At 61.2% G+C, this 20,549-nt stretch overlaps 1 protein-coding gene across 1 annotated transcript in view; it reads right to left on the bottom strand.

Annotated features, from left to right (window-relative positions):
- CDH4 (cadherin 4) overlaps positions 1-18,964 on the bottom strand; it is a 96,613-nt gene extending 77,649 nt beyond the window's left edge. The window contains exons 1-2 of the mRNA XM_039864737.1: positions 18,731-18,964; positions 6,242-6,427 (exon numbers count right to left, since the gene is read on the bottom strand). Coding sequence (XP_039720671.1) covers positions 6,242-6,427; positions 18,731-18,781 — 237 coding nt within the window. The 5' untranslated portion in view covers positions 18,782-18,964. The remainder of the gene's footprint in view (positions 1-6,241; positions 6,428-18,730) is intronic.
- Positions 18,965-20,549: the final 1,585 nt, after the last annotated feature.

The following is a 20,549-nucleotide window of genomic DNA, read 5'->3' as shown; positions in this document are numbered from 1 at the left end:
GACCTTCTGCGTGTAAAGCAGACGTGCTCACCGCTCCACTATGGAACCACATCCTATTATTTTTAATAGAAAGCCTAAAACTTGATCTGGCCACTTATTTCCAGAGACAAAGTACCCAGGCCTGGGCCTCCCAAGTGGGCCACAGAGGATGGGCCCAGCTCCTTTGCCTTCTCCCAGAGGCAATGGGCGAGTCAAAAAGGCTGTGCGTGGAACCCCTGCCCGGCGCCGACCGGCCGTGCGCTCCTGCAGACTGGGTGAAGGAGGCTTGGGGTCGGTCTGCAAAGGCAGACTGCATGGGCGGTGTCCTCTCTCCCCTAGTTTGCTTGATGTGTGGAGACCGCCCGGAAGCCGCGAGCTCCGATAAGCCCCCCGATAAGCCCCCGTCTGTCCTCGTGCCGCACCGGGCAGAGCGGAGCGGCAGGCGGGGTGAGGCCGGCCCCTCCCGTCCTGCCCGGACGGCGCCGCCTCCTCCGAGGCGCCGTTCGCTCGCTTGTCAGCTTGATTTCCCTCTGACCAGACACCGAGGCCCTGCGGCTTTCCTCGCTTCTACCGCCTCACATTTTCGGGAAAGAAAATCAACTTTTCGACTGAAATAAGCATTACAGCTCGCGAAGCCCCGAAGCCCAAATCAAACATGTGACTCCGCCACAGAGCAGCCCGATGGGCGGAGGAGCTGAGTGCGGAGCGTCTGTCGCTGGCTCGGGGTCTGACGACACCGAGGCCCTTTCCTGTCGGCCGGTAGGGGGGTCCCTGAGCCCAGAGAGCGAGGCCAAGACCCAGCCACTCTCGGACGGGACTTCCAGCCAGAAGCAAACAAAGCACAGAGCGATCCGCCACAAGCCGGCCGTCGGCGGCCTCTTTCTGGGGCATCGTTTTGAAGAGTAACTTTGAAGGCAGAAGTCTGCTCCGCACCACTGGGGGAGGCCGTACCCACGGCCCGTTTCCCGTTGTCACCCGCGGCTCGGAAGCGGGCTCGTCTCCCAAACAGCCCTCCCCAGACGGCCTCCCTTCTGACGGGCTCTGCTTTTGAGCTCGTGCCCTCTGCCCCGTTTCAGGGAGTGGAAGTTGGTCTATGAGCTGAGAGCTTTGCAGAGGCAGCTGTCCCCTCGGCTTGCTACCATTCAGAAGAGGGAGTCTGCAGAATGAAATGTCTGTGGTTTGGAAGTGATTAACGGGAAATGGCAGATGGCATCGGGTACATGGCCGGGTCTCCTGCGGGGACCCCAGCCACAGGAATAAACTGCCCAGCTGGGGGTCTTGTCGTCACCCCAGGAAGGCGATGGCCTGCAGGCCACCTCGTCCTCGGCTCCAGGGAGCACTTGCTGTGGGCACCGCCGGACCCACCTCTGGGGCCAGCCGGGAGGGGCCTGGGAGCAAACCCCAGAAAGCGTGCGCACTGCGGCCCTGGCCCTCTGCTGTCAGTGCCACCCCTGAGCCCGAGGAATCTCTGAAGAAACCGCGTTGTGGGCTCCCCCGCCTTAGTCCCCGCAAGGGCCCCGCCCGGTCTGCCACCTGCCCCAGAGTCCAGATGCTCTGCAGCTTCATCCCCATCACACACACCCACGGCCACTCAGATGCCTCAGGCCCCTCGGAGAGCAAAGGGAGCCTCTCGTCCCTTGAGGGTCACTAGTGTCCAGGCTGAGCCCCAGCCCCACCATCAGATGCCCCTGAAACACGCGGACGGAGGAGCAGAGCGGCCTCTCCTCGTCCCCCTCCCCGCCCCAGGTGCCGATGGCAACTTCGCCTTCAAGGGACCTCCTGTGTGGCCCCGAGCCGCCCTGCAGAGCTGCTGCGCAGAGCCTGGCGGCCCTGTCCCAGGAGACCTGCGGGGCAGCCTGGGCTGGTGTGGCTGCTGCACCCTTAACCCGCCAGCCGCCCGCCACCCGCCCGCCACTCGCCAAAGCCGCGGTCTCCTCAACCCGCGCCCCGCCCTGCCTCCCGCATCTGAAACCTCGCCTGCTGGCTGCCTCGGCTGCCTGCACAGTACTCCCAGTGCGGGATGCTCACCCTACTCGCTGCGGGCTGGGTCGCACCACGTGACCTATGTAGCTAATGAGACAGTGTGGCGTGGACGTGGCTTCGTCGCTTCCTGCTGGAAGCACGTGGTGGCCGGTGCTCACCTCCCCTGCCTTGGAGACGACAGTGTGCGTTGAAACGGAGCTGCCGGCAGCCCCGCCCCTCACACTCCAGGACCTGACAGCCCCCACCTGAACCGGAGGGGACAGGAAGTGGTTCCACCTTGCCCTGAGGGCGAGTTAGGGGTCACAGAAGGTTAGCAGATCTGCCAGCGGCGGGCCAGCCTCAGCCCTCACAGCCTCCTCCAGGTATTGCTGGGCACCGCGCCTCGGGCTCCAGAATATCCTGGCCCTGACCAGCCTGCCCTCCTCCCTGTCCTGGACGGTGAGGCCCAACGGGACGACACCTGGTCTGCTGATAGGAGGCACAGCCGCCCCGCTGGGCGGTCCCCGGAGGGGCCCCTGTGGGCAGGGCTCTGAGCCCTCACCCTAGACGCCCACCGCACAGGGAGTGACTGCGGTTCAAGGACAGAACGAAACCCCTGAATATTAAGTTAATGACGGGGACCTAAAATACTAATGTATCCTAACCGAACGTGCCCCGGTAAGGGGTCCGAGCATCTGCGGCGTTCTGCCTCGACTTTCCCGTCTTCGGGAACTTTCGGCTGCGTCAATGCGGCCGTCGGAGCAATGCGTGAAAGGGGCGTCCTCTGCCCAGACGAGGGGACAGACACACGAAGGGTCCGCACATCCCTGTCACGCGACCGAGTAAATCTCACGCCCGAGGCGGCGGAGTCGGCGATGCTGCCTGCTTGGTGTCCCTCTGGCTTCGCGAGGACCATATAAACTCCCAGTCTCGACGCGGATGTACAACCACAGGAACAGTGGTGGCCGGGCCTGAGGTCCCCACAGGGGTGGGAAGGAGGCGGCCCCACCCTGCAGGTGACAATAGGCAAGTAAAAGTGCCCCCTGTGTCACAGTGGAAGGAGTCCCGCGGTTTCTATGGAAATGTTACTCCAGATAATTAAGAACGTCCTCAAGGAGGGATGACCTCGGAACCTCCCCCTCGGTCATCCCCAAGCCACTCCTTCCAGCCCGGTGACCACTAAAACTGCAGACTCTACGGGGAAGCCAGAGGTGGCACTTCCAAGACCCCTTCGGATCTGCTCATGGGGAGAAAACCCCCACACTGGGCTCTCCGGGGTCTCCCTTGTGCATGCACAATTCAAGGGTCAGCCAAGCAGCAGGGCAGAGTTAGAAGCAGGTTTGGGAGTCTCTGTCTGTGCCACGCGTTTTACAAGATTCATCCCCTCACGGTCCAGCTGCTTCGTCTGTCCTAAACCCCACCTTCCAACTCCTCGGACCTGTGAGGCTGGAGAAAATGAAGCAGGGGGGTGGGGTAGAGACACACGGGGCTCGGGGAAGGCTGGTGAGCTAGGCCCGACCTCACGAGGCCATCCCGGCCCTCAGCTGCTCGGCGCGGTTGGGCCGTCAGCAAGGAGGACAAGGGCTGCCCGCACCTTGTGGAAGCTGCCGGCGGAGACCAGCGGGTCACCACGCACGGGCCCTGCCTCTTGGGCGCAGAGCTGGGCTGTGCCTCCCGGTGTCCCTGGCAATCAGGCGTGGACACATGGTTGGATTCTGGCCAGGGGGACTCGGGCAGAACCGCTGCATGCCGTGTCTAGCCTGCCGTCTGATTCCTCATGCCGCGCCCCATCTCCCTCACCATCCGGGGTCTTCATGCCATGCTCCATCCCCCTGCCATCTGAGGTCCTCATGCCACACCCACCTCGCCATCTGGGGGTCCTCGCTCTGGGCCTGAGGGACCCCTGGGAGCCCTTTGCAGGAGCAAGACACGAGTCTCTAACTACTGTGCGAGGTTTCTGACGTTTGCGGGTGCTCGTTATAGCTGTGGGGCTGCTACAACCCACACCCCACCTTTGCTCACAGCATGTGTTGGAGTAGGCGTCCGGCCTGGAGGGGCAGCCCCCCCATGGGGCTGCTGGACACGTCAGGGTCCCAGGAGCAGAGGACAGACTCCCTGCAGACCACAGCCACACTGCAGACGGGAAAACGGAAGGTGCCGGGCCCCGCGTGCCTGGGCCGCAACGATGGAGCCTGGAGCTTCTCCCAGCCGATGCCCGCGCCAGGCCGGCAGCGCCTGTCCCCACAGCCGGGGGCAGAGTCTCCGGGACCTGTCGCCTGCTCCTCTCTCGGGCCATGTCTGCAAGGTCTGTGCTACCTGGGCAAATTTCCCTGCTTCGTAGCTGCTCAAATGGGAAAACGCAGTATGTCCACCTCCCCAGAGACATGCTGATGTCATTGCGACGTCATGACAAGAAACACCCCCACCAACACGCCCACCAGGGGTCAGGAGACCCGAGCCCTCTGCCCGTCTGGGCGAACTCAGCTCTCCCGTCCACTTGTCGCCAGCCCCACGTCCCAGCCCCAGAGACCACTGGCGGTGGGCGGGCAGGACGTGCAGGGCTTCGTTCTCTCTACGGCCCCGCAGGAGACGGACGCAGCAGGACCGATGATGCCGGCAGACGCGGGCATCCTCGCGGGACAGGGGCTCAGCCCAGGCGACTCTAACAGCCAGGACGGCAGAGAACCCCAGCAGGGCCGAGGCGCCTGTCGCGCGTCACGCGCGTGTCCTCTGCTGTGTGCGCAGCACTGGACAGCCCTCGGCACTGCTCACAAACCACTCACTCCCTACGGTGTTGCTGTGGGGCCCGCGTGCCCGATCCGGCCCCCCGCCTCTGCTGGTAAATAAAGTTTTATCGGCACACTGCCACATCATTCGTTTGCATGTCGCCCAGGGCGGCTTTCACAGTACAAATGCCAGAGGCCGCTCTGCCTGCAAAGCCTAAAATATTGACGATCTGGCTCTTTACAAAAAACATTTGCCTGCCTGAGTTAGATCAACAATTCTCTACGAGAGGTAGTTTTTGGTGCAAGCACGAGGCTTTACACGAAACCGAATCACACGATGAAACTCTCGCTCCCTTTCCAGTCTGCCTTCGATCTGGTGACATTCAGGACGAGGCCTCTGGTCCTGGTGCGTCCTCACGACACTGCGAAGCAGCCTCGGGCTCCGAGCGGGACGGCCCCGCCCACCAGGCATCGAGCTCCCGCACGTTGCGCCCGATTTGCGGTCAACTCGATCGTGACAAACGGTGCCAGCTTCCCAAACGCGGTCTAAGAGGACGTTTCCTTTCAGGACAAATGTATTTAAATGAAAAACAAATCACCAGAAAAAAACCTCGACGTGGTAGGTGGGAAACGCTGTCTTGCATCTCCCACGACTGGCACACGCCGACCCTCCCCGCCCCGAGCCGCCCTCCGTGACACCTGCTGGGCGTCCTACAGTGTAAGTCCATTCTGACGCACTCTACCCAGAGAGCGTGTCGATCCCACGGGTCGAGGGCTTCGCCCCACAAGACGCCAACCCCAAAGCCAGGTTGTCACCTCTGCTTCTGACTGACCGGCTAGAATCGGAGGCTCTGATGGCCCCTTCCTCGCATTCGGTGAGTGTGTCGAGCAGCTCGCAGGATTCGGGGAATCGGTTGACTCCCTAGCTTATCATTTTCTAATGAAGGACACAACCCAGGCCAGCCAGCTGGAAGAGGCGCTCAGCGCGAGGTGGGGGGCGGGCGCGCCATCTCCCCAGCCCCCCATCCACCGCCCCAGCTCTCCGAACCCCGCCCTTTGGGCTTTTCCAGACACCTCACTCCCCAGGCGGGCTCCACGGCGTCACTGGCCGCGGACACGCAGCTGACGACTAGCATCACAGTCGTAGTCTTAAGACTCGTGACTTCTCGCCAAGACCATCGTCACAGACACGCCGTCAGCGCACCTCTCAGTGACTTCGTCACGATCGGAAGGGAGTGAGAACAAGTGGACCCAGGAAAGGCGTCAGGGGTCAGAGGCCACGGCCCAGGCCCCCGCCCCACCTCCGCCCTCCTCAGGAGTGCTCGGCAGTGACCAAGAGCAGCGAGGACCCCGCCCAAGCAGCCCGCCCGCCCTGGACGACGCGGCCGCCTCCCCCGTGTCCTCTGCTCTGTAATTCTCCGGAACACTTGTCTCACTGCTGGAAAGGCAGAGTCTGGACACAGAACCCGTCCCTCGTCCCAGGAACAAGGCCACCAGGCCTGGTCTGCTGGGTCCCCAGCGGCGTCCGGGCTCCAGCCGAGACCCTCTCGGCCGCAGGCGGGGTCGGCACCTACCCTCACGAGCTGCTGGGGGAAGGGCCCGCGGGAGTTCTCTGGCACGTTGATGGGCGGGATGACCCAGTCTCGCTTCTGCCGCCTCAGCCCGTGGGTGAGCTGGTGCCGCGGCCCCGGTGGCAGCGCGTCGCTCGGGGGCAGGGCGGGGTCCAGCTCGGCAGCCTTCCTCCCCTTCCGCGGCCCCACCTGCAGAGGAGAGAGGAGCCAAGACTCTGGTTAGGTTCCGCCCACAGGAAGGGGCGTCCGTCCAGAGAGCCTGCTTTCCCAGGAGGACAGACGTGATCGGGCCGTGGGGGGGAAGCGGCTAAGTGTCAGGGGGAGAATCGAGCAAGATCCTCATCTACACGAAGAGATGGATTACCGGATGGAAAGGGGGAAGGGAACCATAAAGAAAAGAAGGAGAAAATAGTGTTGACTGTTTAAACAACTGAGTGGATCACGGCTTTAAATCTCCTCCAAATAGAAAAAAAATTACAAAAGGAGAGACTAATACACTTTAATTTAAAACTCTTGTTTATTAAAAGAGACTCTAAAAGTAGTTGATGAGTTTGGAACAATGATGTAGAACGAATCTGACAAAGGGTTAACTCTCATATATAAAGAGTTCTCACAAATCAATAACAACGTTAAATCTTTTTTATACTAGGAAAAAGGCATGAACGGATTTGTAACAGCAACATATGTAAAGAGTCAATAAACTTATGAAAAGTGTTCAAGTCTCTTGGTAATTGAATAATGCCGATCGAAGCAATAAATCCTCTTTGCTTATCAAACCAACAAGATCAACCACAGCGAACCATCACCAAGGAGCACGCTGCCAGTCAGTTGGCGGAGGTCGCGGGGCTTGGCGTGAAGCGTGTCCCTGGGGCCTCACACGTGCGTGTGTCCAAAGACTTGTGTGACATCGGGAAAGTCCACTAGAGTCTCCAAGCTCCAGACACGTCCTTTATGATGTGGGGAGGGTGATGACAGTGGCAAGTTCAGACAATTGCCATGGGAATCGAACTGATACAAGTCCAGGCCCGGTGGCGAGGCGGTGGGCCTGAGTGGTGGCTGCACCGACGTCCTTGGGGTCACTGCTTGGGTGCTGGCCACAGCCCGCCTGCCGCCAGTCTGCCAGTGACTCTCAAGGGCCTCATAATGCCACAGCTGGAAATCAGTCCCCAAACAACTAAGTGTGCACAAAAGTCTCCGCATTAAGATGCTCGTGGCAGATGTTTTAATAACAATATCATACACATGTATTTAAAATAGTGAAAATTCCAGAGAAAAATCTCCGGATGCCTGATGGTAGTAGTTAAATGCATTTCGCTATGTTTTATCTTCAGATGTTACATTGTCACTAAAAGTTACTTTCTGAAAACCAAGGAAACTTCCACAAAGTAGCACTGCGTGTGCAGCCGCGTGTTATGCCGCGTGAGCTCGTTTCTGTTTTCTTTTCAAGGACAGAGAGAAGACGGGAAGAAACGCATCAAATGCCAACCCCATCCTCTGGTCGCCAGCGGCGGTCACACCGCTTTGTGTTGCTTTACGCCTTTTATCTGCCTGCGTATCTCGTCGTTACGTACATGGCTTTCCACGATTCGAAGAGCCGGCAGAACTCACGTGCACCAGTGACATCCACGTGCACCCCACCTGTGTGTTTATTTTCCAGGCGCCCATGTGGTGTCCCGCGGCGCCGTGTTTGTGTTTCAGGCCCGTTTTATTCTGAGTCCGGGAGCCCGGAGCCTGCGTTGGCCCACGTGGCAGAGACAGACCGTGGACCAGGTCGGCCCAAGGCAGAGGGGACGGGGCTGGCTGGGGGCGTCTGCCCAGCCATGGTGGGGCCCCCGCCCTCCAGTGGAGCGCGGGACCCCCGAGGACCGCGGCTGGTCCAAGCATCGCCCTCTGTGCTCACAGAACCTTGTCCTTCACTTTTGCAAAAAAAGCCGCACAGCAATTCGTCTAACATATGTACACAAAACTGCCGGACCGAGGCAAAACCAAAAACCTCCTACCCGCCCCGAGTGCGCAAGCTCAAAGCTGCGGAAGAACCCAGGACGACAAGCCACTCTCCAGGGAGAGAACCTCGCTGGGCCCGCCCCGCCGGGGTCCCTGCTGCCTCGTCGGGTCGAGCTCCCGAGTTTGCAGCAACTGAATACCAAAGGCTTCCACAACTGGCTCCCACCTTCCCGAGAAAGGAGCCATGAAGTGTGTATTTCCCGAGAGGCTTCGCCGTCTGTGGAAATATGACGTCACACCACTTCTGTTCAGGTCACACTGAGAGATGCTGCCCGTGGGGAATCCCCAGTCTCTCGTGATGACGTGAGGGCTGGGTCGTGTCCCCATGAGCTTCACAAGACTGTGTTTAGGTCAGTCCTGGCCGCACGCAGCGAAGGCACAGGCGGCTGCTCTCCGCACCCCCGGAGGTGTCCCCCGACGTCTCCGCCTGAATCCTCCTCATCACCAATGTAGTAGGAGGCATCACCCCACTTTACTGGGGTGGCCACAGGGGGCCTCGGAGAGGCCGAGTACCTTCTGCAGGTCACGCAGCTGTTAGGCAGAGGCAGGACCGAATGCCAAGAGTGGGCCCCAAGGCCAGAGCAGCTGGCCGAGTGCCACCCCCACTTCTGGGGTCTCTTTGCCCGTGAGGTCGTGCCCCGTTTCCCGGGGCCAGCCCCGCCTCACCGGCGATGCCTGGGCCCCATCGGGCGTCACCTGAGCCCCCTGGATGTCAGACCCAGTTTTTGTAAAGGTTTTCGTCGCGCTTTTAACAAGGAAAATGCTGCTTCGTCTTCGTTTGCTCGGGAAGAGCCGGCTCGGCGGTAATTTCCCTAGTGTTGTCTAAATAAATTGCCCATATTTGCTACTATTTTAAAGCTGTGAGACAAACGTAGTAACAAAATCTGGTGAGGGGGAGAGCCAGGCCTGAGCAGGCTCCAGCCTGGAACACGGGCCCACGCCTCTGGGGGACGGCGTTGAGGACAGCGAGCGGTCTCCGGACGGGGCGGGCACATCCCGAACGCGCGACCCAGGCTCGCCTGATGGGACGCGGCACCTCGGCCCCGCCGCCCGTGAACCCCGTGCTGCGTAACAGGCGGCCCGCCGGCGTTCCCCACGGCCTCGTGTCCTGTCTCCGGGTGTCACCGGGTAGTGATAAGGATGCGACCTCTATGCAACTGTTGCTGAGAATTATACACGTAACACGCAGGTGTACAAGGCCTGTGTGCGCGTGTACACACAGATGCATGCGTGCACCCATATGTGTATATGTAGCCACGCACATGTGCGCGTGCATCGCACGCATGTATGCACATGTGTGTATGTGTGTTTCGTATCTGCGTGTGTATGATGAATCACAGTTTTCTCCAGACCAGCAGCCTGGCTGCACGCTGGGCTAGCCACACGCCACCACTGGGGGTTACGGACGGTGTGACCCAAGCTGGAGGTCTTGTGCCTGGTGGGGTTCGGGGCTCCCAGGTGCCGAGCTGGCTACAGCCAAGCTCCTGCGGCAGAGCTGCAGGACCAAGAGCAGTGAGGGGTCCCCCCCGCCCCGCTGCCCTCGTCCTGGACGTTAAACGCCAGGGTAGAGGTGGACGCCCAGACCTGCGGGCAGTTTGCGGGGGCTCAGACCCCGCTCCCCGCTGCAGCAGCCTCCCCGCTGGGGTCCCTTCCACGCCCATCTCCTGGGGCCTGGTGCTCACGGAAGCCGCGATGAGCTCCCCAAAGTGCCGGCCTGACTCCAGGCCCGGGAAGGGCCAGCTCCGGCCCACATGCCGAGGGCCTCCGGCCCACGTCCTGCTGCACGCCGTGGGGGGTGACATGGACCCCGTGGGCCACCCACTCAGCACGGAGCACACACAGCGTACAGACTTAAACGTGCGGTTCCGCATGCCTTCGAGCGCCAGGACACTAACGGCCCCCGCCCCCCGTCCAGCTCCCAAGCGGGGAGGGTGGGCCTGGTGCTCCGAGCAGAGCAGAGCCAGGAATAGGCGCCGAGTCACATACGACGCCACACACCTGGGGAGGGCGGGCGAGCCCCACGGGGGGTGTAGCACCCGGCAGGGTGCGGAGGGGCGGACGGGCGTTTGCCGGGGACCGAGGCTGGAGGGAGCGGCCAGCAGGAGGCGGGTGTGGCGGTGGGCAGCATGAACGTCTCCCGACCAGACACACTCTGCCACTGTGTGCTCCGAGGGCCGATTTGGGACTTAGAGGGAAGTGGGGGCAGCGCCGCGGCTCGGGGGAGAAGTGCAGACTGGTATTCTCTCGCCCGGCTGGTGCCGTTTGTCTTGCCCCCCAAACCAGGCCCCCCAGGGGTGCGGTGGGCGACGAGCTGACGTGCCACACTGGGCAGAGGGCTCTGAGTCTCGACCTGCAGTGAGGTTCACGGTCAGGCCAGCTCCCCGCAGCAGTGGGAGACCTGGGGGGTGGAGCCTGCAAGGAGCCCCAGGTGTCCATGGGTAGGCAGTGCAGGTGGGCTTGGGGTCCCCTGACCTTACGTCCCAGGCGAGGGGACTGAGGCACAGAGAGGAGGAAGAATGTGTCCAAAGCGCCTGGCCAGACGGGGACGAGGCCGAGCCGGGTGGCGGCGGCACTGTGGGGCCGCCCAGCTAGGGCGGGAGTGAGCGCGGGTAGGAGTCCTGCAGCCAGGGGTCCTCCATGGAGGACACGGCTGCTTTCTGGGTCACCGAGGTACCCCAGCACCCACGCCCGTCCCTTGGCTTCCTCCCAGGGGCCGCCCCAGAACCCTCTCTGGCCACGGGCAGGCGTGAGCGTCCAGCCTGGTCATTCAGAGCTTGGTCAAGTTTGAGCAGAGGTCAAGTTTCCTTGTGATGGGCACTGGGCACCAAGGAGGAGTCCCGTGGGGATGCAGATGAGGTGGGAACGTCTCCTACATGCGGAGGGGCAGGGCGTGGGCCAGACGGGGCAAAGAGCCCTCCGGAATGGCGGGCGGATGGGGCAGCCAGGACAACCCAGGGCGCTGGTGCAGAGGGCAGGGGCGGCCCGGGTCCCCGAGCACAGGCCCCTGGATGTGGAGCCCTCGGGGCCCTGAGGCTTGGGGGGCGGGGCCCCCCCTGCTCTGGGAACAGGATCCCTGGACGGCGGGTCCTGAGTGTGTTTCTGAGGAGCTCCCGCAGCCCTGGCTGTAGAAGACGGGGTCACGGATGACAGCCGACGCCCCGACGGGCCGCCCCACGCAGTCGGGTCCTGGGCTGACCTCCTGGACGCTTCTTAACACCTTAGATGCTCCCCAGTTTTGACAAAACGGCAGGGGCACAAGGCCACCTGATTCGGCGACGTGATTCGTGGAAAAATTTTCAAGTTAGGTCCCCATGGGACGCAGCAGCCGGGCACTGTGACTGCTGATGCCTGCAGGCCTCTCTTTAATCAAGGGACCCAGGTCAGCGTCACCCCCAGACGTAATCACCAGCTTTCATTACCAAGACTGCTCTTCCCCGGGAAGGTCCCCGCCACCTAATTGTTTTGATTGGCGGTGCAGCTGGGCAGGCCTCGACCGTGGAGAGACCGGCGTCTTCAGAGGGGCCCGTGGCTGCGATTTGCATAAGCAGATAATGAGGGGACCTGTGGCCTGCGCGGACTCCCTGACCTTGTCCTCTCCCCAGCTGCCTGGCCCTTCCCTTCCGTGCCTGGCTAATGCCTGGCTGTGGCGGGGCGTCGTGGGGTCTCCCAGCATGACGGCTTCGTGGGGGAGGGGCCTGCTCCACCAGCAGGCGCAGGGGCTACGAAGCGCCCGGGTGGGGGTCGGGAGCCCTGATGAGGCCGCGGGCCCCTCCTTTCCGCCCCGGGCGAACCCGCCTCGCCCGCCTCGCACATGGCGGGCGCCGGGGCCTCCAGCAGGCACCGCTTTCCTTTCTGCGGTCTCACCCTGGACGGCGTCCAGCCCCCGGCTCTCTGGCACCTGCGGCTTCTCACACACAGAGTGACCACAGCCCACTTCCGCCGTCTCAGCCGACCGTTCCCGGGTGCCCTGATGTTTGGGGAAATCGCGGTCAGTCCCGGCCGCACACGCACCACGTCTGAGGGCCGGGTGTCCGGTTACTGACTCCACAGAGATCGGTCCTCAAGAGGCAGCGTTTGGGAAACGGCGTGCCACATGCCACCTGCCACCCCGCACTGTGAGCTGGCAGACACGGCTCCCTCCCCAGACGCGATGTCACTTAGGACGCCTCCGTGTCTCTGACTCACGAGAGACAGTCGTCCGTTTTCATGGATTCCTTACAGTTTTGGGTTAAACATGCTTCGATAAAGGAAATAATGTGCCCCCCTCCCCCAAATGTCAAACCTGCTGTGGATTTTCACTGAGGATGAGTAGATTTCTTAAAAAACGGGCACTAAAATCCACACAGGTTCCTGTACGTCCCTCCCTTTCGATATGCATTTGAAAAATGGTAACTTTCATTCGCCTGCAAGCATGTGTATTTAAAATACTTAACCAGGGTGCTGTCTGCCGCTTCTGGCTGGTTTCCATGGTAGCTAAGGACCGGCAGAATAAAACGTATTGAATGAACACAAAATAAAACAACAGGAAGACATCCCCACTCTAACGAACGGAACGCGTGAGCCCTTCTCAGCAAACATTTGCATGAGTTTGGCTCTGCAAAGGCGTTTTCTTCCATCCGCGACTCTGCTGGGGGTGGGCTGGGGCGTGAACGGGCTGTCTTTACCCGCAAAGCGCCACGCTACTTCATGTTTCCGATCTCTCCCAAGGACGGGGGACGTTTCGGAAAGTCTCACAGAAACCACACAGGGACAGGCTTCCTGGAATGGCGCGATCACCCCATTATCTCCTCCGGTGCCTGTTTGGAGGGGAGCCTCAGCGCTAATACTCGACATCTGCTGTCGCCTCCTGCCTTGCTCACTCGGGCCCACGACAACCTAACCGGGTGGGGGCTGGCCCCACCCCTGCATACACCCAGGGGTGGGTGCCTGGAGAGGCCCAGGGCTGGGGTGGGGTCTGCACTCAGGCCCTCCGTCCTCTCTGTCCCTCAGCTAGACGGCCAGGTGTGGATGCGGAGCGTGGTGGTGGCACCAGCTCCTATGTGGGCCGAGCAGCTGGGCCCTGGGCTCTGAAGCGGTGAGCAGCTGGGCCGAGTTAAGACCCGGGTGTCTAGGCCGCTTTTAACCATCACCACCACCTCGCGGGATGGTTTTGTGCTGTTCTTAAGTAGTGTCAAACCACGTTTCTCTGACAAATATCTCAAAGCTCGGTCCTGCGCCCTCGACCTCCTCTCCCCGCCACCCCAAATGCACACACGAGACACAGCTCCGACCCGCCCAGTGCCCAGGGTCAGGCAGGACGGTGTGTGACCGACAGGTAGCAGGTGTGTTCAGACGTCATGGCTTTACAGGCCATGACGGGTCGGCTGCCGTCCACGCTCCAGGCATGGTGAGCCCCGGGCCTGTGTGCATGCGTGTGTGTGCGTGTCACTGCCTCGTGCCCGGCCAGGTAGCCCGGCCATCCTCGGTCCCACCCCAGCACACCAAGGCTCCCGAGAGGTCCCACCCCAGACTCTAGGCCAGGGTCTCTCCCCTCGGCAATGCTGACTTTTGGGGCGGGCCCCTGGGTAGTGTGGGGTGTTGAGCATCCCTGGGGGACATACAGGCAGCCCGCATACCTGGGGAGGCAGAAACCCTGAGGAGAGAACGCTCAGCCCCGCGGCCCCGTCTGACACCTGGGCGTCGCTAAGCTGAGTTTACCTTTCACGAAATGCTGACGTGGGCCGGAAGACCCAATAGCACTTTCATAAACAACAGTTTCTTTCTTGCAAACTACACCCACAGGTCCCATCCTTGCTTACAAGTGCCACAGCAGCCAGTCAGATGGCGACCGTGAGAGAAACTTTGTCTTCAGTATTTACTGTTAGGCGGGAATGTCACGCCGACTCCGTAGGGGCCATTCAGCTCTCCCGTGGGAAATATGTGACCTCATTTGCATTTTCTAATTGAATCGCTATCAGCTTTCCTGCAAGACTGCGCAAAAAGAAAAAGTTCTCCCAGATTCCAGCGCTGCTTATTTCCCTCACAGAAACCCGCCCGGAAACGGTTGCTAGGAGACGGAGGCGGGAGAAACGCTGCCAAACTTTTATGGTCCACGTAGCTGTGAAGCTGTCGGTTTTGCCCAACTCCACAGAGAGCTCCTGAAATGGCCTCGCGGGACGAGAAATGAGACCCAGAGAGCTGAGATGTTGGGGTCTCAACCGACGCCCCGGAGGGGTTGGCTTCACGGTGCCCTTTGTGACGGCTTCTCGGGACTTAACAATGCCGACTGCTCCTTTGAAGGAGGCCGAGTTTCTAGAACCTTCTGCCAAAACACTCCTGCTCATTGTCCCCGACCGAAGTGCCCGCCTTCTCTAATCCCAGCCAGGACGCCCTCTGCGGTCAGTCCCCCAAGGTCAGTCCCCCAAGGTCCCCGCCCCGCCCGTTTCGCTTCGTCCACGCGGCCCTGCCGCGGACGCCACGTCTTACATGCGGCCGCCCGTCCGCCTCTCCCCGCCGTGGCCCGCCTGCGTCTGTCTCCCCCGGTCACTCACTGTCTGCACTTCCTGCGTGCGCCCTCGGTCGCTGTCACACACACCCTGGCCGCGCTTCCGCTCAGCTTTCCACTTGCTCGCAGGCCACCCAAAGGCAGGTGGCAGGTCGGATTTGGCCTGCGGGCTGTGGTTTGCTGACCTTTGTCGCCGAGTGCCACCATGTGTCCTTGACGAGGTTCATCAGATTGTGCACCATTTTAAGGCGTGCAGTTCAGAGGTCCTCGCACGCAGGGCGCTTCCCCCCAGGTACGCTTGGCAGTGACTGGGCGAGCTCTGGTTTCATGTGGGGGTGGGGGTGCTGCTGGTGCCCAAGGCTGGAGGCCAGAGGGGCTGTGGAGCACCCCGCAGTGCAGGCCGGCCCCAAGCGCCAGGCCCCAAGCGCCAAGCGTGCAGGGCGGAGGAGCTGAGCGGGGCTCAGCGGGGCTCGCGGGCGCGGCCTCACGTCCTCCTGGTGCTGTTCTAGGCGCCTCTGAGCCCTCTGCATTTCATTTAAAGATCTAAAGCTCCTCACCCTCCATCCACGAGCAAACGAAGAACAGGCTGGGACTTCGGCTGGGACTGTGTCGAGGTTACGGAAACCTGGGGTAGGACTGATGTCACCACATCGAGCCTTCCTGTCGCGAGCACGGCGCGTCCCCCATCTCTAAGGGATCCTTTGATCGTTTCCAATAATGTGGATGAGTCTCGAGCAACTTTTGTGAGACCTGTTCCTAGTCACACGGTCACTGTCGGCGCCATTGGGGTCGCTGTCTGGTTCAAATCTCATTTTCCGGCGCTTCGTCCCTGGTCTGCAGAGGTGCGATGGCTCTTACCTCCTCGTTATTGTCACTCAGCAGTTCTGGTTATTTACCGACAGATAATCTAGAGCTTCTACAATCACAGCCACATAAGCTAGTGTCGGTTCTGCTGATTCTGTTTCTGCCGTCAAGGGGGGCTCCGAGCTCCCCAGCTGTCCATCGCTGCGGGTTCTCCACAGACGCCTTCACGGGACCAGGGCTGGTCCTTTCTCATCCTAACCTGCTGAATATTTTCATCCTGGGTGGAGCTTAAATTTTAATAATCACTATGCAGATGGTCCGTGGTTCTCACCCTTTATTCTGGGTTGAATTACGCGGATTAACTTTCACGTGTTAAATCCATCTTCTGTTCTTGAAACAGACAGATGTGGCCAGGATTTACCCTCTGTACTGAATGCACGTTTGTTAAGATTTCGGTTAGGTTTTTTTTGATCTGCTCGTGAGTGAGCTCGTCTGTGATGCCCGCTGTTCTTTCGGGGGTTTGGTGGGTTCCAGACACGGCTCCCCCTGGCTTTGGGTGACATCCTCGGTGGTGTTCAGACAGCGTCTGTCTGGTTGGGAGAGCGATCCTCTCAGGACGTGTTTAGGTGAGGCTGGTTTTAACTCCTCTTTCTGGCTTGGGTGGAGCTGACCAATGTGGCCATGATGGGGTGGGCATGTCTTTGTGACAAAGACTTTAATTTAAATTTCGTTTGGATAATGATGCGGTTTCGATTTTTTCCTCTGAGTTTGGGTAAGCTGTGTATCGCTAGAATGTTCCCCCTTTCCTGTCTATTTTCAGATATATTGGTATAAATTGTACATAACGCCCTCGAATGACCTTTCCCGTACCTGTGAAGCGGCCGCGGGTCCCCGTTTCATTCCTGGCCAGGATTATTTGCAAATTCCCTTCTCCTCGCGGCCTGATTCGCTTGCTCGTTCACAGAGCCCCCGTCTGCGTGTCGATTCTTTCTACGGTTTCTATTCCATTCTTTCCTCCTCTCGGTTTTACTATTTCTTTCTTTCTGCCACGTGTTTCATTCCCTGTTCTTTTTATAATTCCTCGAGGTGAGCGTTTAGCTCGCCGAGCCTCTGCCTGGCCCCAGACCGCGGCCCTGGCGGAAGCCCCGATGCCGGCCTCGGCTGTACCCGGGAAGGCATTTTTCACTCCTTTCTGGAGTGTGGGTTCTCCTGTGCGGCAGAGGGGCGACGGTCACATGGCTCGGCTTCCCCGTCTGTGAAGTGGGGACAGTGTCAGCGCCCCCTTCTGGGGCTGTGAGGATGCGATGAGTTGATACCGCGTAGAGTGGGGTCTCGGTGAGGTCCTCGGAAGTCAGGACAGGGCGCCTGGGTTCGAGGCGAGAGGGCACGGGGGGCCGCCGGCAGCAAAGGAGAGGTGACTACAGCGAGGGATGGGTCTGGGGGCTGGCGGAGACTCTGCCTGCTGCCTCTTAGGGTCGCATTTCACTCGCTCGGCTGCGCGGTCCCACGGTCACCCCATGACCTGGCTCGCCAGGTCTGTCTGAGCGTGGGGCATGGATTCCGTGTCCCCTGTTCTGCCATCAAGGCCGGCCCAAGCTGGGTTGGACGTGCACTTATGCTGGGACTCCTAACTGCGGTCAACGTCCATGAGCGATCGGGGTCAATTATACCAGAAATCTCTCCATCAACTCAGGTGGCATCATGCATTCGACCGGCGCCTTTCATCCGAGGCCCCCGACAGGCCTCAGGAGCCCCCCCCTCCGCTCACGCTGCCTGCTTCCCGGTGCGGGGTGTGAGCTGTGTGCGGCTGCCCTTGCTCCCCGGCCCGCCACCTGGAGGGGGTCCCCACATGGGCCAGTGTCCCCAGGGCGGCTCCCTGGGCCGGCCTTGCTCACTGCCTTCTCGCAGCCATGGTTTCCGTCACCCACGAGGCGAGGCTCGCGATCTGGGACACGCGGCTCTGAGAATCGTGTTCCCATGTCTGGGTCAAGTTGTCCTTCCCTGTGGGCTCGGCTCATCGCTGAAGGGACTGCTGTTCGCCCCGGGCACGGCCGTCTCGTTTCCAGCCTCGGCCACCTCCCCCTCGTTTAAAAACAAGACACGGACCCCTGTTTTCCCAAAGTGGGTTCCTTAGAACACTTGCTGTGCAAGAAGTTCCATGAAGGGGGTTCCTTGGCCAACAGGTTTGGAGAAACCTGCAGCCGTCTCCCGCTGGGGGCCGGTCCGTGTGAGGTTCTGGGCGAGTCTCTAGGACGGAGTCTGGCCACTCGCTTTACGCCTTCACGCCCATGGGCACATTCCGAGGGAGCGCCATGGGTGCCCCCAAGGTCACCGGGCACCGCTTCACCCGCTTGCTGTCCTCTGCTGACAAGCCACACATGCAGCGTCACGGAGACACTGGTGACCCGGGGCCGCATGGGAACTGAGCGGGGCCTCGGCACGCGCTCCGTGCCACCGGCCAGCTGGGCCGTCACCTCTCTGCTGGCCCCACAGCCCCCACGCCGGAGGCCGGCCCAGCTGCCAAAACCGGGGCAGGCAGGAGGTGACCAGGACCTGGGCCCCCGGACAAGTGAGACCTAACGCTCGGGACTTTGGAGGTGGCCGTGGGTTGCCGAGGGGTCCGGTCCTGGGTGGCTGGGACACATGGGACGAGAGAGGCCTTTCTGGACTGGGGGGAGTGAATTCACCCCCCATCCTGTCCTACGGAGGCAGGCCCTGTAGGCGAGTGAGCGGGAAGCAAAGTCACAGTGGGGCTGGTGACAGTGACTGGTTCACGTCTGTGTGAAGCCCACCCTCTGTCCCTCTGTCCTTCTTCCTCCCTGCCCCTCCCTGCTCCTCCCTCTGTGAATCAGTCCTACAGTAGCTGCTCTGGCTGTCCCGCACAGCCAGCCGTGTGGCCTCTGCCTTACTCCCCATCCCGCAGGCCTTGGGCGCCTCTGGGGCTGGTGGCCCCAGGCCTCAGGCACGAGCAGTGCCTGGCGTGGACAGGAACGAGGCCCCTTGGTTGGGGTTAAGGTGGCGACAGCAGCGCATTAATCCGAGTGCGGGACCCTGAGCACCTGCGGAGAGATGGGCAGGTGAGGGGGCCTTGCCGGCTGGCTCAGCCCACTGAGGGGCCGGCCTGTCATCAGAGCCTTCGCAGAGGCCCTGCCGCAGGTTACTGGGACTTCGCCGAGCCCGCCATGTGCCGACAGCCTTACCTCGTGTCCAGAGAGTGCGGACGAGGTCTGGGCCACCAACAGCCGCACCATGGTGTCCCATCGCTTGGCGGTCTGGCGGTCCCACGCGGTCACGGTGAAGGCCACCTCCTTGGAGGGGATCTGCAGCTCGCGGGTGGCAAAGACCGTCCCGTCTGCCCCGACTTTGAAGTCCGTGCTGTCGGTCTCATATTGCGTCCCCGTGGTCCCCAAGCAGCTGCTGAATGTCACTGCAAGAGGAGAGGGGAACGGTCAGAGCCTGGCGGGCGGAGGGTGGCGGCCCGGCCACGGCCACTCTGCAGGCAGCAGGCGCCCGGCGACGGGGCTGCGCCTCGCCCTCCCTTACCGGCTCCTCTCCCTCCGGGGGGTTTGCCTTGGAGAAAGGGCCCGAGGAGAAGCAGCAACGCACCTCGTGCCCCCCAGACGCTGCTGCCTGTGTTTGTGCCGAGGCTCCGCCCTCGTCACCCCGGACCCAGCGGGCGTCTGGTAGGGGCTGTGCAGGGTACTTTGTACCTGAAGCAGCTCCCACATCTGTCCCCCATCGCTGGCCACGCGCAAACCTCCGCCCCTGGCAGACTTCGAGGGCCTCACGGGGCCGTTTCTCCGGCCCACAGGGACCATGGGGAGGGGGTGCGGGGGGACGGGGCAGGACAGCGGCGGCGCTGAGCGAGCTCGAACCTGCTGCATGCGCGGGTTCATCTTATCTATCAGCGCCACAAACCCGACGACACCGCGGGCCCGTCAGGGCGGGCGGGGCCAGAGCTGGACGGGCGGTGACCCTGGGCAGCGCTTCCAGCGCCCCCGGCGACTGGACGGGAGAGCGGGCAGTGTCCACCCACAGCGCCGAGCGGCCCCGCGCTGAGCTCCCCACACGCTCCTCGTGCCCCGAACCGCTGGCCCCACCGGTGACTCCGCAGGCCCGGCCGCTCGTAACTCGGCCGCGGAGAAAGGCATCCCGGAGCCGCGTGCCCCCCCGGCCCACGTTAGTGCCTTTTTACACATGTGCCTCTGCAGCTGCCACCTGACACCGCGGCAATGACGCAGCACCAACAGCCAGTGCCACATTCTGCTGACAAACACGATGGGTAAAGTCACCTCGTATTTATGAAAACGTGGGTCTCTCCGCGATCATGGTGGGATGACTGGTTTCTCAAGTGATTTCACTGTCACGGCGTACACGACTCCATCACTGTTTATTGCAGGAACTGAAAAAAGCTCCCACTGTGACTTTCGAGAGCGTGTTCCCCTCTGTGTTCACCTCTTGCTGTCACCTGCCTCGAAATAATGAACGATTTGCATGTCCCCTCGTCCCCTATGCGTCACTCAGATGGCTCCCCAGTCACCGGCACCTCCCACTTACGCATTTAATATAAAAATGTTTTCAGTGGGGTAGAACCCGCTGTTCCCGCCCCGCCGGGCCCTAGGGCGCCCGTGGGTGGCCTTCGGGGCTGCACAAACCCTCAGAGGGTGAGGGCCCCTGGGTGACGGTGGCTGTGGCTCCACGGACGTGTCCCCCCAGCGAGGGAATAATTACATTGTTTTTCAAGTGACGGGAAAATTCCAAATTGCTTTTGGAGTGCCCTTCACCCCGATGGTAAACACATGAATATCAGCCACGAACCGCCGGGATCAATCATTTCTGACACCTAATTGTCACCGACAGAGATAAAAATGACAGTTCTCTGCTTGCTGGGAGATTAGCACGAAATGCATAAATGGGCCCCTTTGTTCCCTAAAAGCAAAGTTCCAGTAACGCCGAGCAACGGGACAGCACGGGGGTGTTCGGCACTGTACCACATGATGGTGCCATCGCCTTGATAAG

This window comes from Pteropus medius, unplaced genomic scaffold (assembly GCF_902729225.1).
Source record: "Pteropus medius unplaced genomic scaffold, Ma_sr-lr_union100, whole genome shotgun sequence".
Lineage (NCBI taxonomy): Eukaryota > Metazoa > Chordata > Mammalia > Chiroptera > Pteropodidae > Pteropus > Pteropus medius.
Note: the sequence above shows the minus strand (reverse complement) of the source record. Positions and strands in the feature narration are given on the sequence as shown.